At 31.8% G+C, this 27762-nt stretch overlaps 1 protein-coding gene across 6 annotated transcripts in view; it reads left to right on the top strand.

Moving 5' to 3' along the window:
* The window catches only part of LOC118205856 (alkylglycerol monooxygenase-like), a 106082-nt gene extending 78680 nt beyond the window's left edge, over positions 1–27402 (top strand). For all 6 annotated transcript variants that reach the window (XM_085825396.1, XM_085825397.1, XM_085825400.1 and 3 more), the window contains 8 exons: positions 5168–5271; positions 8430–8525; positions 8606–8672; positions 9841–9986; positions 12505–12639; positions 22279–22395; positions 26828–26910; positions 27007–27402. In XM_085825396.1, coding sequence (XP_085681522.1) covers positions 5168–5271; positions 8430–8525; positions 8606–8672; positions 9841–9986; positions 12505–12639; positions 22279–22395; positions 26828–26910; positions 27007–27232 — 974 coding nt within the window. In that variant the 3' untranslated portion in view covers positions 27233–27402. The remainder of the gene's footprint in view (positions 1–5167; positions 5272–8429; positions 8526–8605; positions 8673–9840; positions 9987–12504; positions 12640–22278; positions 22396–26827; positions 26911–27006) is intronic.
* The last annotated feature ends 360 nt before the right edge of the window (positions 27403–27762 follow it).

Below are 27762 nucleotides of genomic sequence, written 5' to 3'. Positions count from 1 at the left end.
AATATTGATTGTTAAAAAGTAAGAATGCTGTTTTCTTCAAATTTAAGTTTTGTACTAATTTAATTCTCACAGTTTGTAGACACACTATGTATCTAACACATTTTTTCAACGCTTTGGCTTCCCCCGCACCCGAAAAAATCAGCTCAGTAAAAACGTTTCATTGCTTGGCACATGGAGTTAACGTACTGATGATAATTAATAAAACAACAAAACTTTTATTGATTTTTTTAAAATTGTTACAGAAAATATTGTGGTTACACTACAGTACCACTAAGACTATATGTCGTGACTTTTTTATAGTACTATAGAAAACAGATCTTCTTATCATTCAGGTTGAGTCCAACATTGCAAAACGTGCATTGCCATTTTGGGCGACGGAGTTCAGCTCCTGTACTGCATAAAGCACACGATAAAGGTGTCCTAGATACTGGAATATGTGCTGCTTCCTATTGGCGAATTTCAAATGAAACAAAACGTTTGTATTTTCTGTCACATGTGTGAGATGCCTTCAAGTTTTTGTTCACGTTTTCCATGTTTGTACCAGTGCTGTCAATCCTGTCGCTACAGAAATTCGAAAATCTTTCAGTCGTAAGAATTGACCTTCATTCTTCATAGAGAATAAGACGTACGAATTTATAACTGTCATTTCGACGAAATGCCAAAATATACGAACGTTGGGGAAAGACTTAGCAGCTGTTGCACAAGTGATACTGAAATTTAATTATACAAAGTAAAAAAAAAAAAAAAAAGGGGGTATTACTTTCAGAAAATGCCGATATTTATGAAACACAGCAATTTACCCTGAAATTTGCTCTGCATGCCGAAACATTACGTCCTATGCTACCTATTTATGCTAATGAACCACGCGATTACATTCTATAGAATTCTGAATGGATTGTTTCAGTGACAGATAACTGAAAGCTAAAGGGTTGTGGAGAAAATTTCTGTCACATAACTATTGTAAGTAGCAAGCACAGTCAATTTTCACTTAGATCTAATAACAGTAATCTCTATCCCCCATCTCAAAATAAAATAAAAAAATACCGTTACATATAATCATTCAAATTATGAATGTTATTCTCTTCGGAACATTACGTTTGCATTTGTATGAAATGAAGGGTGTAATGGATTTTACTGAAAGTGCACTAGCAGATAGCCGTATATTTTAGCTCTTAGCAAATAGCTAAGAAAGTTTTGAAACTGATGTAACTCTAAAGAAGATATTTCATGACTTTATAGCACACAGAAAACATCAGTAATAAGTTTTAAACTTTTATTTCTCAATTTGCATAGCAATTTCTTTATTTTTCATAATTTATTAATATCATTATGATAGCTTTTGATCCAAAGAAAAGAATATAATAAAATGATTACAGAACATTTGTTATTATTTTTTAGAAAATTCATCTAAATTTCCTTATATTTGTTTTTATTAGTTTTCTATTCAAATGCGAATATTGCATTATCTTCTCATTCGTTTGGTTATATATATGTTGTTTTCTTTTGTTGTGCACTTCATTGTGTCATGTCTGAAAACCTAACAGTTCAGAAGTGCGCTTTGGATTATGGATTTATATCAGTTTGACTACAGGATTGTTCATAAACCTGAAATATTTAATTTTACTGCAGATTATTTTACAATGGCACTAAATGATAGACATCATATTCAGACTTCTGTAACACAGGATGTATTAGAATTATTTATGAAAGTGTACGCTTCCGGAACCTTCGTGTCAGCAGATGATTGTAGCAGAATTAAAAAAAAATATATCTCCTAGGCCTGCTTTTTAAACTTTTTCTATGCAAAAGGATATTTTATACTGTAAATAAATGAAGCGAAGTTCTCGTTGGCAGGATCAGAATGAACTAGTAGATCTAAAAACTCTAGTGTTAAAGGATTTTACAGGAAAATCATGACTCACGTACGGCTGCATGCTCAGTTTAACACAGGACTCTACACCGCATTCAGCAGTCATTTTTCTGTAAGGAAAATGCATAAACAAATTTAGAATTATGTTAAATATTGTCACTCCTGTATCCAAAGGCGAGGTTAAAGACATTTTCATAATGCTTCCCATCTCAGATTACCTGTAGCTAAACGCCCTACTGAATGAATTGCAGTGAATATAGTTGGGACCCTTCTATCGACTTCGGTAGGCAATAAATATAGTAATCGACTATTTTTCTCGATGGTCTGAGGCTTATCATTTACAGGGCAACACAACACAAATAATAATAGAAAAATTAGAACAATTTGTTTCTTTACATCAGGTATCACACTAAATAATAGATATCAAAAGATGCGGGGTAAGGTAAAACGTATTATGCAAAAGAAACCGCTATGTTTATTGGGAGAAGAAGAATGGGATGGATAAAAAAGAGAATAATTAAATGATTGAAAGTTTTGGGGGGAAACTAAATTGGGTGAACTATTGAGATGGATGTTTAATAAAAGGATTTTACTTGGAGAGTTGGGAAAAATTAGTTGGAAAGAAGTATTACTGATAGGAAATTAGAAATTTAAGAAATCAAATGAAATTAATTTTATTAAAACGTAATTAAGATGGTTACTACGAAAGAACTGGAGTGGTTAGATTAATGAAGGCTATTATGTGTTAATGAGCCAGGTGGGGGCTATACGTTTAGAGTTTGGTGTCTCTAGGAATGGGGAAAAAAGAAAATAGCTTACGGTATCGTTTGATTAAAAAGGGTTTTTACGTATTGGCACGATTAAAAAGGGCATTGACTTGCGAAAGAGTTTTTTATAACAGTAGACGGGACTAATAAAATTCTTGTATTGGACATTAAAAAACATACTGGGTAGAAAAGATAATACTAAATCGAACAGTTATTACATCAAACAACTTGACAAAATAATAAGACAAGTAGTAATTAAGCTATGAATTTAATGAGATAAAATTTAACATTTATAAGGTCTCATTTAAATTCTTTAACCAGTTATTTTATGTTAAACTACTTCCCTATGTCCTTAATTTCCATTTTCCTGCCAGAAAATTTATAGCTAATATGATATTCAAATGAGGTAGAAAGAAGAGGGTATTTAAAGGAAGGTTTTAGATGGTAGAACCAGAGCTTGTTCTGCCTGTTAAAGGCCACGCTGCTAATTTGATTTCCTTGCGAGTAGTATTCTACGACGTTGCGTTTTTCTCGCCATTAGGCTATGTAAATGCTATGTAATCTTCTGGCTATGTAAATGCTGTTGTTAACATCCTAACAAACTCCCGAGGCGGTCTCTTGAGGCCCCAGGGAGTTGTTTCTGGTTTGTGGAGGGCGCGTTTACCTTTATTAAACATGAGGCATCCCCGTCCTCTATCACCAACCAACCTACTGAGTCGATGCAGTTCTTGCTCTGTATTATGCATATCATTTCGAAATAAAGAGAACTTATTGTTCGTTCCTGTCTCTCTCTGTTTGTCGAGTTTCATCACTTTCTGGCCACTCCTTCTTGGTGCTATATTTTTAATGTCGGGAAGTGTATTAACAGTAAGCGCCGCTAAATTTGATCACGTTTGTCCGCGGCTATTTTTATAATATTAACCGAATAATAACATTAAACGATGAGAAAAAATATCCTTTCTGAAGAACAATGGAGTTTAACTAATTTAATATGAAAATATCGAGAAACATATAAGTAGGTATTTTCACAGTATTTTAATTTGAAAATGCAAACTTTTGTTTATGAATTGTTCATAATGTTATAGAGTCACTGAGTTCTTTTTGAAGCAGGAGTTGTGAAAAATGTGCAGTGTCCTCGCTAGGACTCCAACCTGTACCTCTCGAATATACGCCGAACGTGCTACCATTACACCACAAAGGCATGCTGTAAGGAGGGAGAAAATACCTAATATACTCCCCCTTTTATAAGACGACTAGGGATTAAGTTACCCAGTCGCCAAATCCTAGTGGTGACGTATAATTGTTCACCAGCTTTTAGTTCGGATACCACTCAAGAGTCATTAGGTTATTTTTGAAGCAAGAGATGTGAAAAATGGGCAGTGCCTTTGCCGGGATTCGAACCTAGACTTCTCAAATACGCGCCGATTGTGCTACCATTACACCACAAAGGCATGCTGGAAGGAGGGAGAAAATACATGATAATATCTTTAATGCAAAAGTTCATTTATGAACTTTTTGTAATCTTCTGGAAATTATTTGACCCATGCTGTACTCCTGATCTTAATATTTGGAAGGCATCCCTCATTTGAAGAAAGCTTGCAAATATAAAATTTTAAATTAAACAAAAAAGCAATCTTAGTTTGTCGTAGATGTTTTGAGAGCGTCCGTTTTTCAAGCTAAACGAAAAAATTCTTAAGATTTTTTTTTTCGCTCATGAAGAAGAAAGGCTTATGTCTGATCGCCGCCAAATTCGATAGAGCTGTGTAAAATCTAAGTCTAATTAAGCCTGCTTTTTCATGTAATTTTAAATGGTTGAATGAAATCAAAGCCAAGCTATTTGGCAACTTAACCCATCACCTAGCGACATTTCTATGTCAGTTAGTAGTTTTTGTAATCATTTTTGACCTGATTTGGCGATTTTATCCCTTATTTGTTGGTTTTACTTCAGTTAAAAATTATTCGTTAATACTTTGATAATATTAACAGAATTTGTTAACAATAAGCAATGCATTTTCCATGTTTTTCGTGTACAAACGAGCATCACTTCGGTTATTCGATAACAGTATTCGATTGATTACATTAACAGCGACCACATTAAGGGGCGTCTATTGTAATATATTTTACATTCTATTAAATGGTTCTATTAAAATGTGTATGATATTAAACGAGATTTACTGAACTTTTACTTTTGCAAAAAATTTTGAGGAGTATTAAGAAAGTCAATAAACATGAGAACTTAATTTAAGCAGAAGTTTATTAAATAGCAGTCCATCCATTTCCATGCTTAATTAATATTATACTAATAATATGTTTATTTTAAGAATGACTGAAATTCGAGGGTTTGTTTTCCCCTGAATATTTTGATTGTCTTGCTAAAATAGGTATTAATATCTTAAACTGTCATGTTGGTTGTGATAAATGTATGCTTCTTTCAAATGTTGCAATTCTATTTATTTTAAGTGCTTTGTAATCGTTGTATTTAATTTTAGGAATTTTTACATAAATGATTTATGCTTTTTTCATTTGGCAGAGATAAATATTTTATGGGCAGCTCATCAAGTTCATCACAGTTCTGAAGATTACAATTTATCAACCGCACTAAGACAATCTGTTCTTCAGAATTATTCCGTGTGGGTGAGTAATTTTTTTTTCTGTCCGTATTTTAGATCTTCACTTGACAGCAATACACTAAACAAGTCAAAAAAATCTGTCTATCAATTGAGAGTGAAATTTCGGAGCTGTTGAAAACAATTCTGGTTTTTTTATTTGTGGTAGTGAACTGGAAAAATTACATTATTATTTGTTAAGATGTTAATAAAATTATTGATAATTTCACAGTAAACAGTACGAGATATTCATGGATTGGCAGTTTTCTAGGAATGAAAGGAAATATTTTATTTTATTCATTAAGCTCTCTACACAAAACTTTTAAAATATATAATAAGTATCAGTTCTATTATAACTGAAAAAAATAAGGTAAAAAAATTCTTTTATAAAATGGGCTTTTATTTATAACTCATAAAGTAATTAATGACTAAAAGAAGAAAAATAATTTCTCATGCAATTTATTTTCTTAAATAAAAAATACAATTAAAAAAGGTGTTTATGCAATAAACTTTTATTTAAAATGGATAGTTATGAACTAGAGAAAAATAATATATAATAAATGAACTAAAGAAAAATAATATATAATAAATGAACTAAAGAAAAATAATATATAATAAATGAACTAAAGAAAAATAATATATGATGCACGTTCACGGGAATAACAAATTAAATAATTCTTATGAAATTCATGTACAATTTTATATCACGAATAATAAAATCATGGGCGTCAAAATAAGGAAATCTGTTAATCGAATTACAATGTCAAAAGTATAACTATTATCTTTATAAATTTATCAAGTGTGCTTAATGCCCATAAATAAATATATGGTAAATTATTTGTCTTCTTTATTTCATTTATTAATTTATTTGTTTTAAAAATTTTTACGTTACTTATTTGTATTAAAAATCTTATAACATATACAGTTTTGGATGTTAGACTTCTAAAGCTACATAAAAGAATAATCTATAGTAAAATTAATAAAATCGTCCGATTTCATTAAAATTGATATATTGAGAAAAATGTAAATACATTTATAAGATGGAAAAAATAAAAATGAGGCAATAGTTTCATTGCAAATAATTTTAAACACTAAACAATCTTTAATATATGTTGCTTTTGAGATAGTAAGCAAAGATATCTGTACAAAAATGATGATTCATGTGATATAATGACATCACAACCTTGAAAATGATACATATGCAAGCCATGCAATGACCGCAAGACTTTTGCTTGACACTGCAGCATATTTTTTAACTAGATGTATAAAAGAGGCCAATTAATAATTTTTTTAAAGGCTATTTTTAAGGTACCAAACTTTGTCATAAAATTACGCTCTGCCGAATCCGTTTATACTATGCTGATAGTACGCGAAAGGATTAGTGTAACGTTTCGTTAATAGATGGCGCGCGCTACTAGTTAATGAAGTACAACGGCCGCGCTGAAACCTGCTTAGATGTTAAATATAAACGAAACATTAAAAATAAATAAATAAATAAATAAAATAAATTAAAAAATCTGAAAGGTTTCAGATTTTAAATAACGTCCAAACGGACGTTTTTCTAACATTTTGTCTGTTACCTTTATTTATTAAATATCACGTTCTTCGCACTTAAGTTCAGTTCAAGAGCAATATCTTAAAATAATTTTAAGTTGAGCATACCTTTAGAATTTCCGATACAGAGTCCCGCCCGCTGGAGATAAAAGTGTTTTTTCTGTACAACGTTGCCATTATTCGCTTTGAAATCCTTGAGTTTGTTAATTAAAAAATCGTTTAAGTTTTACAAAATATGAAATCGATAATAAAACAAATTCCAAATTACGGCTACCAGATCGCTACATTCGGTGAAAGATTACGTTATTCAAAATTTGATGACTCTAGGTACCATTGTTTTATCAAAATGCGAGAAACATACATACATTTATGCAGATTCTTTATTATTTAATTTCTTTAAATATAATACAGGACTCTAACATTTTGTGGCAACAGTTTGAAAAGTGAAACAAAGCTTGTAGTGAATCAACGCAAAATGCCAAAAGGAAATTAATAGTCCTTTGTGGGCAAATTGCCTCTTTAAACTAACAATTTTCAAAAATAATCGATTACGCAAAATTGAATTAAAACTGAAAGAAATTATAGTTTTTTAATAAACGTCTGATGCATAATAAATACAGAAAACGATACTTAATGAATTTCAAAACTAAAAAAAATTAAATAAAATTAAACAAATTAATTTAAAGGCTATCTCTATTAGCTTGATTCGAACTAAAAAGTATGAAGTAAAGTAACTATATGACTTCTTGACCACAACATTCAAAAACTGCAGTTGTTCTTAATATCTTTATATTTATGATTAATAAATATTAAATATTTATTATTATATTTTATTATAAGTATTTATTTAAATTAATTATAAGTATGTATTATAAATAAATATTAAATATTTATGATTATATTTATTATAAATATAAAGATATTAAGGGCAACTGCAGTTTTCGATTGTTGGTGTCAAAAAATCATATAATTATACTCTCTCATACATTTTAGTGTAAATCAAGCTAATAGCAATAGCCTTTAGATTTTAAATATTTTATTATAATTCTTGTTTTAAAAGAGGACGAAATATTGGTTTTATAATCTGTAAAAATTTTTTAAATTTATATCCAATGCATTTTTATTTGTTGAAATTTAAAAATTGTAGACGTCAAATAATCGAAAAAATTGTGCAATTTTCGAAAATTCGCCAAAAGTTTGGAATTTAAATTACAGTTTTCGTATAAATTTTCTATAATTTTTTTTTCTGCTCTATTCGATGATGCAAATAATAGAATTCTTAAATAAAGATATGTGAGAAAACTCTTTTAAACATTAAATAAAAAAATATAAATAAATTTTGGAAACATTGCTTCACCACATTGCATTGCCATCGACAAATAGTGTGTGTACAGAATTTATATCGATAGCTTCTCAGGAAAGAGGTTAAAAATGTAATGGCGAAATTCAGATCATAGTGAAACACCCTGAGTAAACTTAATAAAAGCTTATAATAATAATATTAATAATCGATGTCCTTTCTATTTCTGGCAATAATGTAAAAATGTCTATCTTAACATAACTGTGGAACAAATTTACGTAATTTTTGTGGATATATTTATCTCTATCATATCTTGAGATGATATTTTTCAGGTGTTCTACTTGCCTATGGCTCTAGCTGTTCCACCTAGTGTGTTTTTAGTCCACAACCAGTTTAATTTATTATACCAATTCTGGATACATACCGAAGTAAGCGAATTCTCTTTTTCATCTGGTCTTCTTAACTACCTGTGTAATGTAAGTTTAAAATGTAATGTATATTTTTGCAGGTAATTCGCTCGTTAGGGCCTTTGGAATATGTTTTAAATACAGCTAGCCACCACAGAGTTCATCACGGTAATAGAAAGTTTATTGTTGGAGAAATTCAAGCTAAAGTAAAGTAATGTAATAACTGCAGTACATTAAACCCTTGCCGAATGCGATTTTGCGTATTCCCATTATCTTGACTGCGTCCATTTAATTTGTCCAACCTGAGAATTTCGATTATACCTGGTACGCTGCAGAGCGCCAGCCGCGTTTGATAGTTGCTTTAATATCTGGTTTGCAAATTCATTCATTAAAGAAATCAAATAATGCTGAGAATAGCAAAACCTGAGCATTAAAGTTCTGCTAATTCTCGATAATGTTGAATCCTTCACAACGTTGGATCCATATGTAGAGGTTTTATTCCTTCCACCGAACACCACTTCCTTAATCCAACAATAAATAGAGGGATCATAAAAAAACATTCAGAGCCTATTATGTCAGGTATGTTTACATCTCTGACAAAAAAGAAAGCATTAGGCGAAGAAAAGCACAACACGCTAAGGGTTTTTAAAAGCAATTCAACATACAAGAAACTGCACAGAAATGATTAACCTCGCATGGGAACAAATGAATTCAGAAATGATTGCTGGAAGGCATCAGCTCTGGCCAGAAACTGTTAACAGTTTTAAAGGATTTTCATCGACTGAAAATAAGACCAAGGGAATAGTATAAATTGCAAAAACAATAGGCGGCGAAGAATAGATATGGAAGAAGAAGAAATAAAAAAATTAGTTGAGAATGACGATTGTGAAATGAAAAATGAAGAATGGGATGATCTTAGAACACCAGTAGCAACAGATAGTGAAGCAACAACATAAGCAGCAACAAAATATTCCCTACCGCGACACGTTTAATGAGTTGCATTAGGCATTGTCCCAAGCAAAAGTCACTAGTTAAATAAAGAAATAATTGTATCATATACTTATGCTATCATACACTTACGTAATCGAAATCCTTTCCATTACCATTTATTTCATTTTCCCCTATGAATTAATATAATATTTATATTTCTATAAATTACACATTCTTAACGTGGTTTTGCTGTACGCGGAGTGTGTTAAGGACGTAATTCCTGCGTTCGCCAAGGGTTTACTGTAGAGTACTCTAAATGAAAAATACTTTTTATGGTTAAAAAATTATAAATATACTTTGCATTAATTAATTATTGAAAATTGTTGATATTCCTTGCTCCCTTTAGGCAGGAACAGATACTGCATCGATAAGAATTATGGAGGTACTTTGATTATTTGGGACAGAATATTCGGAACGTTTGAACCAGAAAATGAAGAGGTGGTTTATGGACTCACACATCCTGTCAGTACATTCGAGCCTATATATATTCAGGTAGGAAAAAAGTATTAACCGACTAAAGTCACTGTTCCAAATTATCTTGCCGTTTTAGTTTAGTTGAAGAATAATTGTATAAAGTTCTGAACATTACTAAAGCAACTGAAAATATTTTAGTTTAATTTATATAGTTCGTATATTCATTAGGTTCAAAATATTTTTTAAAATTTCATTAGCATTTCCTATTCTACTTATGTAGAATGAATTAAATTTTCTAATGTTGAATACCGCATAGTATCTGCTCAGAATTCAATGCATCAGTCAACATTCGAGGTATAAACGTGAAGATTTGACACCTGAATTAAGCTTGTAGCGCTTGTGTGTAATAAAATCATCTTATAACTACACATAAGCTCGGAAAGGTATCAAAGGGAACCTTTGCCGCGAATTCTCGTTAAAGGCAAGGTTCAGTCGAACAGAAACATTGAATAAAATCAAATTAGCTTTAAGAGTCCTCTACTTCTGGTCTTAAAAAAAAAAAAACCAAACTTACTCTCAACTAAAAAACTATAACACTCTAAATAAGGCACCAACCCACTTGACATGACATTAACAGTACGATAAAATATGAGCTCGCTGAAGTTACAATATAAATTTAATTTAATAGGAACCGCAATTTGCTAGCGGATAAAAACGCGTTTCAAATTTTAATTGTGGCCTACCACTTATCTGTTTTACTGGACTCTCTCACACAGGCACGGTTTACCATCAGCCATCCACCAACCCTTTTAATTCCGAACTTACGACCTTTTCCTTGCGTGACTGAAGTAGGAAAGAGCAATAAAAATGCAGATTAAAATAACTTGTTAGTTGAAGTAAAAATAAATTATCACAAGTTAAAGGAGTCCTGATTAATCTTAATCCTAATCCTAAATTAACGAGTCTATTGTTTCCATTTTTCTAACGTAGACTCTATAAACCATTAGCAGACTGATATAAAAGTTAAGCAGTCCATAAGTGAATTATATTTAAAAAATCTGAATGTTTGCGTTAAACAGCTGAACAAAAATGCATTCTATACTTCGAATGCACAACAAAAAATAATGGCCTCACAACAGATATTAGAAATCTTTCCGTCTACGATATGCTGGCTTTAGAGTGTTTCTTTCTAATGTCTTTCAGACAGTCGCTTTAGTATTGTCGAAACCGATGTTTTCAGTGTTATATTTAAGCTAGTGAACAAGGGATAGCCTCATACACATTTTATCTCATATAATCACAGGAACTTAAATTCAGGTGTTATGGCCTCATGTCGATGAATTTTACGTGGGGCTATGGTTACAAAGCTTCGTGCATATGGTTCTGTGGCATAATTCCTGCCTCAGAACTTTCGGAAGTTGTTCGTTTTTGTTCGAATAGGACACTTTTCGAATTTGTTTTAAGACAAAAGTATTACTTCATATTTACGATAAATCACACAGCTCACTCATTTCCCATTGTTAGAACTAGTTTTTTGGAAATGAGAGTCCAACGAACATATTCAAGACTTGCTGTACTCTATAGATTTTGGAAAACAAAAGTGCATCGTTGCATTTAGAAAAGGCTGCTGCGTTAGGTAACTCTGCTTTCTCTTGGTGGAAGCCTGGTGAACACAAATAAAGTAAAAGTTTGTTCAGTCGTGAATTAAGCGTAATGATATCAAATGAGAATCAAATGGAAAAGTCAAAACATAATGATTTTGAAACTCTCATGCTGACTTGTGTAAATTTACTTTATCTGTATTAAAAATGGGCAAAAACAGCTCTTTTATGGGATCGGATCAGAACCGTTCGCTCACTGAAATGAATCTGTTCTTTTTTGTGACTCGCCGCTCACTAAAAATAAACTTGATAGAAAAGGTCCGGAACGAGGAAGGAATGAAGAGAAGTTAGCAAGGTTGAAGCGAAGAGCGAAGAGAATCGAACGAGTGGGATCGGTGTTAGCTAGGTTGGAGCGAAGAGCAAAAAGAATCGGACGAGGAGTAGGATCAGATACATTGACCCAATCAAACGCTAATTCCCTGAACTGATTACTTTTACTTGTAGTTTGAGATACCCGATAACCTGCTTTCTACACAGAATTAACAATAAAATTCTTTTAATATCAGAGGATAAACATTCTTTTCTCTCCTAAGATAGAAATCGAACTTTTCTCGCACGATTCCAAGAAGAGCTGCACTCTTTTTCGCGAATCAGACTTTAGCTCGCTTAGTAAAGTGAATCATTTTGCAAACGAATAGCAAATCTCTATTCCTGGCATGCTTCTAACAAGAACTGTCTTGTGGGCTGTAAAGGAGCTGCAACTTCATTTTCTGGTATTGGAGTTAATTCGCGTAGTGAAGTGATTTGGTTCTTTGAGTTAGTTTCGGAATGGATTGCTCAATTCTAATATCTGCAATCAATTTCCTGATCTAGTGCAATTTCAAATTATGGGCTAAATAAGTTGTGCTATTGTATGTAAATTTCACCAAAAGTGCTTTAAAAGAACATTGTTTAAATTTTAATGTTTCTAATTAAACATTTATATATGGTTTTAGTTATGCCACTACTTACACATTTGGAGAACATTCTGGGAAACACAAGGTCTCAAAAACAAATTGTCTGTTATATTCAAAGGTCCTGGTTGGTCACCCGAAAAGCCCTGGCATGGATGTATTGACGATATACCAGATGTAAGTATGAGTATTTAAATAATAAGTTAAAAATATCCATTTTAAAATATGCTATTTTTTGTGAAACTGAATTAATAAATTACTCAGGAAAAATACTACCGAAAATAAGAAAAAGGCTGAATATTTTTGAACGCGGTAATTTAATTAACGAGTTAAATTAAGCAATTGTATGCCAAATATTAAAAAAATTGCATCAGTACATCATATTCATTAAATTTGAATTTTTCTGTAATTAGAATCTGATTTTGTTTCTGAAAATTTTTTATATTTGTAAAATTTAAAATAATGATAAGCGGAGGCGAGCAGTAAATCTAATAAATCATTTTTACCGAATCTTTTGTTCGTATTCTTAGTCTAATTGCTATTTTTACGTTATTTATGTGCAGTTATTTGTATTATGATTATGTTGTATGCTCTATATTATAGAAAAAAGTAAGGGTAGGTCGATGAAGAAAGCTATCCTTTTAAAAGGGTTCCATGCAAGACAACGATTGGGAATCCTTGGTTTAAATGACAATTCCTTAATTTTATCATCTATCTTATTATCAGATTTGAAAATGCATAGATCAGTGGTTCTGAACCTTTTTACTAACGCGTAACATCTAAACAAAATTTGGAAAACTTTAGTACCATAACTACATTACTTTTCAATTTCTGAATAGAAATATTAAAAAAAAAATATATTTTGCCAATATTGGCTATTTCAATTAAATATTCACTCACAAGAAATATTAGATTAAAAATTGGTTACCGTTTTAATTATCAAAATTTAAGTTATAATACTTTAATTCTAAAATTTAGTGTGAGATTTGGGCCTATTTAAAAGTGATCTATTTTTTTATATCTGGCCATATTTCACTTAGATTTGACCGTAAATTAGGATGCACTTTTATTTTTCTTCTGTATTTATTTTGCAAATATAGAATGGAACACAATCCTTGTTCACACAAGTACGTTGTGCAAAAAGACTATAAAAACTTAATACCTTTATTTGAAATGCCTTTAAATTCTTTTGTTTGGTTCAGTCAAATGCTAACAAGCTATTTTTGGAATCTTCAGTTAGACTTACTTCTATCACAGGAAATTTCTATCAACTGTCCGTTTTCTTCAGGAGATAAAATTTCAGGACACTGTAGAGACATTAGGTTATTTCGAAGCGGGAGATATGAAAAATGAGCAACGCCCTCGCCGGAAATCGAACCACGCATCTCTGGAATACGCGCCCAGCGTGCAGACCACTACACTACAAATTCATGCTAAGCAGGCGGGAGAAATGCCTTATTACATTTGTAGAAAATGGATTTCTGATCAAATTCTCTTTCTCATAATCCTCGACAAAATACGTTTTGAAAATACGTCAATGAAAAACGGTGAATATAGGATGTTAATTGTTCCTTTATTTTCAAATTATTTTCGATTAGAAAACTTTCCGAAAGAGTCAAAAGGCTTAAAATATTTTTATCCAATTCTTTGATTATTAGGTCGAGTTTTTTTTATCATTACATTTATTTTATCTCTAATGGTAAACATATTAACACTTTGTCCTTGTCCTAAATTTAATTCATTTAACTTTCTAAAAATATCGGCTAAATTTGCTAAATGCGCCAACCGTAATTCGCTAAATAAATATTTTTGAAATTCAAATTTTGAATCACAGAAGAAAATTTTAATTTCTGATCAAAATTGGAAAACGCGATTTAAAACTTTGCCTCTGGATAAACACCTTAGTAATGTAACAAAAGCTTTTCATGTTCACAACTTGGCATAAAATAGTATATATTCTTGAATTTAAAGCTCGGCCTTTAACAAAATTAATAATTTTTACAGCTTGATTCAAAACGATTTTCAGGTTTTCGGGGAGTTTTGGCTACTAAAGCTTCGCGATGAATGGAGCAGTGAGTAAATTTAGTTCCAGGTGCAACTTTCTTTATTTGAGAAATAACACTGGAATGTTTTACTGTTAAAGCCCGAGCTCCGTCACTGCGTACGGCAATGCACTTATTCTAAGGAATATCATTCTTAGACATAGAATTGTCAATTATTTTGAAATTTTCATTTAGAGTTGCTCTATCATGAAGAGATTCACAAAATAAATTATCTTCGGCAGTTCGTTTATTTTCTCCAAAACGTATGTAACCTAATAATTGAACAAAGTTCGCTATATCAATACTTTCGTCCAACTGCAATGCGAAATAGTCTCTGTGTTTTACACTGCTGGCCATTAAAACTGCAACACAAGGAAGGAATTATCTGACGAACGTGAAAATTATATGAAAGGAAGAAGCAGTTGGGATGTGCAAATGATCAGTGTTTTAGCACATTTAGACGACGCAGGAAGAAACGACATCTGAAGCACTGCATAAAAGAAAGGTTGCATAATGGATATCTCATTCGGAAAGTACTTTGTAAGGTTGGAGGTTGCTCAGAATATCGTGCTATGCCCCGAATAAGAAGAGGAAATGATTACCAGCAAATTTCGAAATTCGACAGAGGCAGGATCGTTGCCTGTAGAAAGTGTAGATTATCTGTCCGTGATATCGCCGGTCGCACTGGTCGACATCCAATCACTGTCATCCAAATATGGAATCAATGGATTGCTGAGAGTCATTCTGAACGTCATGCAGGATATTAGCCCTCTCCCATGACTAACGCTAGATAGGGCACACATATTGTGAGGTCAGCTGTACAAAACCGTACGATCACATCACGGACCATTAGTCAGGAAACGAGCATGTTTGTAGCACGCCCAAAATCAGCTCGTAAGATGCGTCGACGTTTTCAGCAGAGTGTACTATCAGCAGGGTGACCGTTACTTCGGCTTCTATTAATAATGAAGCAAAGAGAGAGACGGCGACTCTGGTGCGCTGAACGACAAAGCTGGGTACAGGGGTTACACAATGTCCCTGTTCTACGTGCAGTATTCTGATGGCCGTATACGTGTCTGGAGTGTCCGGGAAGACCGCACGTCGCCTGCTTGCCTACGATATCGACATAGGGATCCTGCACTGGTGTGATGGTTTGGGCAGCTATTGGGTACACTAAACGCACATCTCTAGTTTGACTCGACGGTAATTTGAGCGTAGATGGGTACATTTCTGATATCTTAAGTCCAGTGGTTGTGCCTTATCTTCGACGCCCTCAAACGCCATGTTCCAACAAGATAATGCAAGACCACATGTTGCACGTCGTGTTCTGATCTTTCTTGATACACAGGGTATTCGATTGCTGCCCTGACCTGTACCGTCTGCAGATCTGTCACCCATTGAAAACATCTGGACATGGGTTGCTGAAAGACTGGCCCGCCACCCCTCTCCAGCTAATACGGTTGATGAAGTATGGCATAGACTTGAAGCAGAATAGAATGAGTTGCCCATTTCTGTTATCCTAGCCCAATTTGACTCCATGCGTAATGGGGTACGGGCCGTATTAGCTGCCAGGGGGGGGCATCTGTTTCTACTAATTTCGCACCCCTGTAAATCTCCAAAATGCTTAAAAATTTAATCATTTTGTCTACATGCCATTCTGTTTACGTGCAATAAATATCTTTTTTGTATTTGCTTTCCTTCATGGGGCTGCAATTTTAATGGCCAGCAGTGTATTTTTTGAATTTATTTTATGGAATATGAAATTTCATAACTTCGTTGACTGACTGTAGCATTTGATAACGGAATGTTATTAAGTTCATCAGCCGGTTTTCCTTGAATAATGTTAAAGCGATATCTTTATTTGCTGTTAATATAAGGTTTTCTCCAATAGTGTAATGAAATTGGGAATTCTTAGGCTTTGTAGGTAACTATCTTTCAAAGCTTTTTCACTTGAAGTGACAAAACCCTTCATTACTTGTTTACTGTTTTTGAACTCTGATAATATTTCTTTTAAAACATTCTTCAAATTTATCTTTTAAATTGGCATGCTTAGATTCAAGATGTCTTTTAAGAAATGATGGTTTTATTCTTTGATTGGCACATTGGATAAACTGAGGTTAAGTGTCCATTTCACATCTAGTCTAAGTAAACCCAAATGATAAATAACTGACAGTATATTTTCTATAAATAATTTTTCTTTTCTTTTTAATATTCTTGGTGGTTGTAGATTGTCTTGGATCCATTAACTTTTAAACATCACTTTTCCGCTTAGTCAGTCCTAGCCATTTTTACTTCCTTGTACGAAGTAAAAAGGAAGTATTGCAATCGCGAAAAGTTTCAAGCAGCATATTTCAACGAAAATATCCATTTTGACCGCTATCGAATGCAATTTAACGATGTTTTTGCTTGATATCTGTACGTAAGGACAGAATAAAATACTCGTTTCCTCCAAAAAAATGATAAAACTGCTTTAAAATTAATTCTGAAGAGAATTTTTCGTGGAGTCTGTACGAACGTATGTACGTACGTGCGTACGTACGTATCTCGCATAACTCGAAAACGAGTAGCTTCAGAACGTTGAAATTTTGTATATAGGACTGCTATAACATGTAGATGTGCACCTCGTATTTTAGTTGCAATCGGCCGCACCAAACATATATAAATACTATATTTATATATATATATATATCCACTCTGTTACTCGGCACAGTGATCTTAGTTTCTTTACTCTTATATGTTTGTAAATTGTACATTTTTTGCTTTAAAAATGATTGAATTATGTTGTTCTTATCTTCCGGTTAAGAGTTTTATGCCTTTCGTAATTCTGGAAGCAATATTTGTACAATTATCAACAATTTAAAAGCTGTTTAAGTGCGGTTAAATTTTAAATAACATGGCGGACATATTTGTTTACATTTGAAACAGCAGAATTGTAGATTTGTTGCCAAGTTGACTAAGCTTTGCAACAACAAAAATAACGCCTTCATTTATTATTGCGAATTAAATCATGCTTAATCCTTTCTGGAATTTTTTCGAGGAAATAAGTGTTTAAGATTTACTTCGTAATTTTTAATACGGATATTTTGAATTTTTATGTATTTTTGCCTTGTCACGAAGTGAGAACTGAATTAATTGAATGAGAAATACTAAATCGCCTGTGAAAAACTGTTTCTTTTCTGTTTTGTTTGCTTAATTTCTTTCATACATCGTTCTAGCTTTATTATAGTATTTGAATAGAACATTTGTCAACGATAAGATAATTCTTCAAATGATATAAATTTTGTGCATTCAGAGTGTCGTTATAGTAAACAAGTATAGTGAATTTTATAGAGTGCATTTATTCTATTGTGGTTTATGCGCTGTCGACGAAGTAGATTTAATTCAATCCAATCAATTTAAATGAAATTCAAGAAAAAAATGCGTATAATTTAATATTCCGTACAAGGAAGTCATGTGGTGTCCACATCAGATTTTTTTCATTTTGAAAAATCTAGATTTATTTATTATTTTCTCACAAATCTTTAAATGCTTAATATATTACAAATTCTTCAAAAGCAAACGACGGCATTCTCAAATCGCGTAGAAAAGAAGGAACACAAAGCAACAAGAAGACAAAATACCTGCTGTCTTAATTCCAGAGCATTAGATTATTTAGGCCAACAAATTGTGCTGATTGTTGAAAACACTTCAGCAATTTGAATATGATTTCAACACGTGATTGATTGGAAACCCATTAACCATGTGATATGAGAACGCAAGAATGGGAAAACCTAGTCTGTTAATTTGAATTTTGATAAACTTTACAAATTACGTCAATAGTATGGAAATTACTTTTAACTACTGATATTGTGTCAGAGTAAAGGGGTGGAAAAGAAACCTTCCCAAGCATTTTTATTAAACACATGCGTTTACTACAGGTTCAATCATGGGCTTACCGTACAGAAGTTAGTTATATTGAGGTAGAAACTTAGCGAGATGCAACAGTCATCGTTACATTTGGAACAGTGTTTATGTGGAAGGATATGTGACTCCTCGTATTGGTAATTTCTTATTAAAATTTATCTCGTCAGATTACACTGGAGTACTAAGACGAACATAAAAGTACTGAAATGGATGCATCTATGTATTAGACCAGAAATTTACAATTTACGGTCCACAGTTGGTGACGTTCTTCTAAGTCTCTTGTTATTTTTCTTGAAAACTGAGATATTTGGATACCGTAATATCTAAATAAGTTATTTCTTATTTATTGGCCGGGACAAGTTTGCAGACACGTCACGCAAGTCGTCCTTTGCGGTGATTACCTGCAAAATCAAACCGTCATCACAAATGCTTATAGTGATATCAGACTTGACAAGATGATGCAAGACTGTGTTCAGCGTTCACATCGTTTCTACCTCACTAATGACCATCGCCAACTAGAGGCGACTCCGCTACTGAGTTCAATACTGATCTTTGTGTCACCATTGAACGCCACAGGTCGTTAGTATTGAGTTATAGTTTGAGATACCATTAGCATCAACGATCAGTTATAATCTATTTTATTAAAATCTGTGCGCGTCTGTCTGTTTGTTTGTAACATCATCTTCTCCGGAACGGCTAGATTATACAGCTGTTGGTATCTGAACGTTTTGAACACTGCATGAAGAAATTTATTTTTGCTGATAGTCTTTTTTTTGTAAATGTAAAATATTTCGATAGCAAAAAAAAAAAAAAAAAAAAAAAAAAAAAAAAAAAAAAAAAAATAAATAAATAAATAAATAAATAAATAAATAAAATAAAAAAAAAATAATCTTCTTTTACTTGCTTTATTATAGGAAAGTCATTTTCATTAATTCCTTAAACTGGTTTTAGACTGAACAACGATATTTTAAAGTCTTTAATTCTATTGCCCTACGTCTGCTCAGTACTATGCTTGAAATCATTTGTTTTATTAGAACGAATTGTTCAGTTTTTCCGACCTCCACTGAAAAAGAACTGATAATGCTGAAAATGTTTTCCTTTATTACTCTAGAAGCTCAATAACCGCTAATTCTGGTGTTGGATTGAAATCACAGCATTTAATATAGCGAGATGGTAAGAGTTCGAAAAATGCTTCTAAACGTTTCTATTTCAGGATTCTACCAAACCATTTTATTTATTGAATACCAACATTTAACAACAGTGTTTAATAAAGTCCATATCATTTTATAATGGGATTTTTCTTTTTAAGTAATAAGTTTTGTGTTTAATTTCTGTTTGAACACTTGAGTTTTAAAGTATTCTAACAATAAAATAATTTTTCTTGAATAATGATATGAAAGACAGTTTTTTGTATATGTTGTACTGGGACAATAATTAATTATCAGTGTTTATATAAAATTTATAAAAATGGGAAAGGCGATAAAATATATAAAAGAACATGATGAAGAACTTGTTGCCATGATAAGTTTTCAAAAGCTGAATAATGCGAACTGTGTCGCGTTAAGTCCCAATATGAACAAGTTTCGCCTCGCCTATCTATATAATCATAGGAAATCCGACTGTAACATCCAGTAGTTGTTAATGTTCATCACGAAGTTAAACTTGCCATACTCTCTGATATCTTCTAGTAGCAACATCTGCGTTAGTGTTGCATTGTACGAGCTCGGGATTCATGTAAAAGTTGCTGCACGAGACCAAATGTAAGGCAACTTTGTGTAATGATATCTTACCTCAATGTGGCTAGCGTGCAGGACAAAATTTCCACTTGGCTGTTGATACATTCCTATTAGTTTTGGCCTAACTAAACGGGGATTAGTTTCAAAGATTTTCGGTTCTTTAAACCAGCGAATGATATTGATAATACAGGCATTTTCGATTACCCATTTTGAAAGCAATTTATTGGACATCTAAAGGAAATGAAACTCCAAATATTTTACGTATATCAATCTTCATCGCTATAATTGTCCATTTAAATCATACCACATATACTTTATTGCTGCGCTCAGTGGGAAACGTTGTACCTGCCAAATGGCCGCCTTGTTAAGCAATGTTAGGAAGCCCCTTGTTAACCCAAAACGATCACGAACACTTTGCATGACACTGTCAATGATGTCTAAAGTTATGCGCTCAATTTCCTCACTGATTCTTTTCTTCAGCTCTTCCACACTTCGCACTTTGGCTGCATATAATAGTTTATCTTTAAGGTTCCCGAAAGGAATAAATCTCGGGAATTTATATCAGAGAATATAGCGGGCCATTGAATCACTTATGTCTACTTTCAAGAGTCTTCCGTCCACGCACTACAGCCAACTCTCAATTTCCAAAAATTTTTCGAAACGTTTCATTTGTCAGACATAGTGTTTCCCAAATAACTGTAGCAAATGCGCACAAAGTACAGTAATAACGTCTATGTGGCTATATAATGGGCAAGTGTAGCAAAATGAATGATGTAAAATATTTGGTGTTTCATTGCCTCTATGACCGAGTAAATTATTTCTAAATTGCTAACCCATATTATTCAACCCTGTAGTAGCCACAGTAGAAAGAGAACGATTACAGAAATATACTGCATATTGCCACTCTGACGACTGCATTTCTCATACAAGAGAACCTCCTTAGAAGAACTAATAGTGTCTAGACTCAAAAGATCCAGTCCATGTTCTGTCTGATAAACCTTATTTTAATGCCAGTTTATGCTTATTTATCAGGTAAGATATAGTGTTTCCATTTGTGTTCGATCGTTCATTCACCTTCGTTTTGAATGAACATTTCATGTAAAAAAATTATGCTTTATGTTATCTTTATGTACGTACTTACGTACGTGATTGGACGCCAAAGGATATACATTACAGGGCTTCTTTTCAAATTATTTGTATATTCAGGGCGTCATTTCATATTAAATTTGTGAAGCTCTACACGCTTGCTGCTAGTATTTTCTGTTCGCTGTCATTGTTTTTGCAAGAGGATTGCTAACTTCCAAAGCTCATCTTTAAGATATACTGTGCTTGGGGTTCCAAACCAGGAAAGCTGTCATTCCTTGGGGCTGCATGGTAGCATTCTAGGAAGTGCGAGATAATATTTTCATTTTTTTTTTGCATAAAATAAGTAATTGTTTCAAAATTACATGCACGATGTTGGTTGCATGTGAAAAACATATTCCCTGTGTATGCGTCAGTCAGTCGCATTTTTCAACGTAATATACGCTACTTAGTTTTTTTTTTTTTTTCTCTGAGTGCATTCTCTGGTGATTCTGTGTTCGTGCCCTCCTCTTTTATCTTCTGTCTCTAATCAGTTAGTTATGTTATATTATTCACTTATTGCTATTTTTCTTCTAATCAAATTAATCCATATTTTTAATATTTAAAAAATTATTATTAATGTGTATTATGCCAAAGAGAAGAAAACGGAATAATGATTATATAAAGTTTGGTTTGATTCAACTGATGACATGAAAAAAACTCCAGTCATCCTTTGTGGCGCTGTCTTTTCAAATGCCAATCTGAAGCCGTCTGAACTGGTGGAACATATCAAAAACCGGCATGGTAGTGCAGATTTTACAGGCCATGATATTGAATCATTGAAAAACTAAATGAGTCTGATTTGCTTTTCGAGAAACCCTTCCAAAATTAGGTTTTAGGGAGTGCAAGAACGTTTCGAACCCATTGTCTCTTTGATAGTGCATAATTAGTCGACTGGAGATAACATGCCACAACTCTAGTTTTATTTGTTCAAATGCTATTTTGGTGTTCAAAGACTTTACTGTACGGCTTTAATAATGAAGAGACCACTATATATTTTATTAATTTTTTAGGTTAAAGCTCCAGCTGAGAAATATGATCCTTCATTACCTTCAAGATACAAAGCTTACATATTATGGCATTTTGTTGTACTTGGTCTTGCTTATGTAGAAATAACGGAGAGAAATATGGTGAGTTTCAATTACAATTCGACTTTTATTTCCCATCTGTAAACAGTTTTGACATTTCTGTCACTTTTATAAATAACCTACTTAGTTATACAGTTGTAAAAATATTATATTTAAAATTATTATATTTAAAAATAATAAATTATTATATTTTTATATTTAAAACGGTTGGACTCCAACTGCGCGAATGAAAATCCTCCCCCACCGTCCTGCTGTAGTCCAATTGCGCGAATCAAAATTTCTTTCCCCCTTTGATTACAGGGTTACAATTTAACTTTTCGAAGCCAATTGTAGCCAAGAGGAAAATAAAAATAAAGAAATAGAATTACATATCAACAATCAGAAGAATAAGTAAAGAATATCCAACCAGCAGGCTAACTACTTGAATAAAAGTAAAAAATGGGAGAGCTAACAAAGAAAATAAAAGGTATTGGTAAACATACACATTAGCATTACAAACGTCTTTCATTAATTACAATATCAGAGCAAAGAGTATTATAATAATATCATAAATAATTATAAAGAATAGCAATTATACTTTTTATAAATTGCATCAATAATAGTCAAGATGTCTGAACTAGACTGGAAAATTTAATATACTTAACTGGCCTGCAAAAGATTATTCCGAATCAAAGTGTGTTAAAGTTTGCTAGAAATATTTTTCGTTAATTAAAGTAATCATGCAAATGTTTACAGAAATTAATAGTTAAATTTAAAAAAAAGCTTAGCATGAAATCTATTATAACAACATTACTATGCGTTTGGAACAGTGACGTATAAATTGTAAATAAATTTAAATTATTATGTTAAGAAGTTTTTTCTAAAATTTATCTAGGAGAAAAGAATTAAATAAACAGTACTGCAAATTAATATAATCAATCAAGCCTCTCAATAAATAAAAGCTTAATTAAAATTGCAATAATAACCTTGTTTTTAGCGTACATATATTATTAAAACACTCAATCGATTTCGAGGGCAGCTAAAGGTCCCTCCTCATCAAGAGAACGAAATTACTAGAAAAGGGAAATTACTAGAAAATAAAATAATGAGAAACATAAAAATTAAGCTGTAATATATCTATTAAGAAGAATGCCTGTGTATTTTTGTGTTTGTTCGCGATTAATTCAGTAACTACTATAGCTATCGTCACCAAAATTTCTACAGTTCTTTTCTGAGCCCTGGAAAAGGTCCTTTTCTTTCCCAAATAAATAAATAAAATCTGAAAGGTTTCAAATTTTAAATTACGCCCAAAGTAACGTTTTTCAACATTTTGTGTGTTACCGTTATTTATTAAATATCATGTTTTTCGCACTTAAACCATAAAATTGAGTTTCAAAATATGAAATCAATAATAAAACAAATTTCAAATTCCAAATTTGTGCCTCCAGATGACCATATTCGGGTCTAGACGTACGTTATTCAAAATTTGGTGGCTCTAGATACCGTTGTTTTATAACAATGCGTGAAACATACATACGTTTATGCAGATTCCTCATTATTTAATTTCTTTAAATATAACACAGCAATCTAATATTTGGTGGCAACAATTTGAAAAGTGAACCGACATTTATAGTGAACCAACGCAGAATGCCAAAACGAAATTAATAGCCCTTCTGGGCTAACGTTCTTTGGGCTAAAAATAGCTAATAATATCAGAGATATTAATTAAAAACCCTGAAAACGCCGATTTTTGCCTTCATTGTTTCGAGTGGCAACAGTGTCGCTAGCTGGAGATAAAAGTCTGCTTTATTTCCAGGAATGTTGCCACTGCTCTCTTTCAGATCGTAGAGTTTGTTAATAAAAATTTGTAAGTTTTACAATGAAATAAAAGTAGCAAACATTAAATACATTACTCCCGATTCCAAAAATTCGTGGGAAGCTATTAGCAGAATTACTTTAAAAGTTTATAAATCCTCAGTATCATCGGTATTCATGTGAACGAATGGAGGCAAAGCTTGTCTAAGCAGACGAAGGAATTTTTTTTAACATCAATTTCAAAGGAAGAGAGGGAATGCATTATAAAATAAACCAAGCCAATGCATCTCTACGGATGAAATGCATGAAACTAATGGATGAAAAATTTATATAACTATATATCATCCCGTATATTTTGCTGTATTATAATATGCACCACATACAGTTATTCAAAATTATAAAAGAATTTTCTATGTACACTGCGAAAAAAAAAAATCATAAATCTTCCGTTCTAATGGGCCAACTGACGTAAATCAAATTGCGTGTTTCATGTCTCGAAAGCGCGACTTAGGATATATATTAGATTTATATATATCATTATTCTGACATAGGTATTTTGACAAAAAATCAGACGTTTCCTGAAAGGACCTAGCATTTTTTCCATATTTCGATTCTACGACTCAAATTATGCCTTAATATTAAATTCTGTAAAATTTGGTGAGAAATTTAAAAATTATCTTGGCGTATTTTTTGTGGTTTGCGCCAAGAATAATTTACTTGGCGAAGTTCTTAATTAATAGCAATCTCATTTTCCTTTCCTGTCTTGCATTGCAGACGAGCGGAAGAAATGTCATCTTTCATACTTTCAAATAATTTTAACAAAGTGCGTAAACCCTTTTGGCGTTATTATCGCTGATAACAAATATGCCAAATTTCAAAATGCTATAATATGTAAACTCATGTATATCTTAGAAAATTTTGAATAAAAAACTCTAATTTTTTCAACGTATGTCAAGAAATACATCTCCTTTAAGGGGGCTCATACACCTTAGACCTCTTAACACCCTTCGAATATCTGACTGTTGCAAGAATTGGGATATTTTATTTATTTTAAAATCAATTACTTCCAACTTTTTACAACTGACTACATAATATAGCTGCTTTCTGAAATAGTGATCAGAAAGTTTGTGTTGCCACAAATATTTTTGTAATTTAATCCGCTTTTGTGAAAAAAGTTTTCGTCATTTTTCCACCTTGCGCGCACTATATTTTAAAAATGGCTAATGGTACATACTTGAAATTGGATGGAATTCTTTATATGAGCCCTATCTTTCAACTGAACCTAATATCTGATGAATATTTTAATATTAAAAAATTTTATGGACGGAAAACATTACAGATTTTTTTAATAAAATACATTTTATAAACTCGACTCCAAACAAAATAAAAATTTAACATGAAATTCTTAGAATTTTTTGGTTCACAGTAGTTTCCAAATGTTATAAAAGCTATATATTAAATATGGAATTAAATTATGCAACAGAATGTTTTAAACTGTGCGCGCAAGGTGGAAACATGACGAAAACTTTTGTCAAAAAGCGGATTAAATTATAAAAATATTTGTGGCAACACAAACTTTCTGATCACTGTTTCAGACAACAACTATATTATGTAGTCATCTGTAAAAAGTTGGAAGTAATTGCTTTTTAAATAAATAAGTTATCCCAATTCTTGCAACAGTCACATATTCGAAAATCTTATGGGTTTTAAGGTGTACAAGTCCCCTTAAGAGGATGTTAAAATTTTTATAGGTTATAATGCAAAAATGTTTTCGAAAAATTTATAAAAAATATTTAAAAATACGAATATTAAAAATAAATCATAAAAATGAGTGAATTTTATTTGGAATGAACCTAAATTTCGAACTGTGAAAGGAAGAATAATAAAAGTTTAATAAAAAAAGAGGTATTAATAAATACATACTAAATTGAATTAACATTGAGGAGCTAAAATTTTGAGAGCTAATTTTTTAAAAACTGCTCGTGCGATTTTTACTAAACTTGGCAGTATGGCATAATTTGAGTCATATAATCGAAATATATATATAAAATGGCATGTCCAAAAAAAAAAGTGCGATTTTCTCTCAAAATACCTATGTTAGAACAATGCTATATATAAATGGGATATATATCCTAAGTCGCGCTTTGGAGACATGAAAAACGCGAGTTGAATCTCGTCAATTGGCTCAGTAGAACGGGAGTTATAGAACTGTCCCCCCTTTTTTTTGCGCTGTACGTTCCTAATTTACGTCATAATTAGTTAGTTATTCAGGTCTAAATAATCTGATTTTATATATAAATTTTTTTGTGTGTATATGTGCACGATCTGCAATTATAATGATCATGTAATGTTCTTTAATATTCTAATGCAAATTGTAAAAGATATAGAATGTGCCGGGTTGGTAACCACCTTCGTGCGGTTAATGTTAGGGTAAGGACCTACTCCGAAGACGTTCGTTTCTGTTTTACCACATTATGGTACGATTTTCTTTCCGAAAATTATGTGGCCGAAACATTTTAAAGCAATATTTTACTTATTTAGTCATTTATTTTGTTGCTTTTGTTGCTTTTTAAGAATAGAGCTGTAAAATTTAAAAAAAGTTATTTCTATGTAAGATTTAGCTTTGCTTGTAGTGTATTTTGCTTGAAAATGAAATAAAATATCTGGCATTTTGTTGCAGTTCCTTCCGCAGTTTATTCTTTACGTTGCAGTACTTCACCAGGTTTTCTCCCTGTCAATTATAGGAATGTTTCTTGAAGGAAGGTAATTAAATTTTTAAATTTAGAACTAAAGTTTTAACACCAAATTAAGAAAACTGTCGTATATTAATACGTACGTATATTTTTTGTTCCATTACAGATTTTATGCAATATCGCTGGAATGTTTACGGTGTCTTTTATCTTTGGCAATGACTTACTATTTCCTACCTCACACAAGAATATTTGCCCTACATTCATATTATCAGTGGTTTTTTATGGCAGTAATATATGCGACTTACGGACTATCAGCTGTATATTGGTTACACCATTGCTTTAAAAACATTAAAATCAAAATAACTACGTACAGTATGAAAAAAGTAGAATAATATAGTTTTCAATCACACCGAAAGTCTTTTGCTATTGAAATAAAAGTATTGAACCTGTGAAATGTTGTTTTGAATTTTATATACCATGTATATGTAAAATAAGTGTATTTTTAGTGTAATTATTTCATATTGTTGAAAATAATTCCCAAATAAAAAAGTTTTAAAATGTCCGTTTTCTTTTTATAGCAGTCTGAAGCACATCATAAAATACGATTAAAACATATATTTCGAAATTATCAAAACAAAACAACGAAGATTAATAAATGAGATGCATGGCGGAGGGTGTTATCTTTTAATTAAAACCTAAACAATATTTTACATACATATATGTGACAAATTACAGGCTTAAATTCAGCTACAAAACTTTAAAAGTAGGAATTTAATGGTGTTGACAAATGTAACAAAAGGACTGAACTACTCATCATTTTTACATTCTCGTATATTCAGGGTTGAGTTAATAAATCGTACTTATAATGCTACGTTTTGGCAATAGCAGCAAATATTTCTCAACACACAATCTTGTTATCTTA

The sequence above is a fragment of the Stegodyphus dumicola genome, chromosome 10, assembly GCF_044657685.1.
Source record: "Stegodyphus dumicola isolate Sdum_Otavi_A_Nest chromosome 10, ASM4465768v1".
Classification (NCBI taxonomy): Eukaryota; Metazoa; Arthropoda; class Arachnida; order Araneae; family Eresidae; genus Stegodyphus; species Stegodyphus dumicola.
The sequence above is the reverse complement of the archived record's forward strand: the minus strand, read 5'-3'. Positions and strand labels throughout refer to the sequence as shown.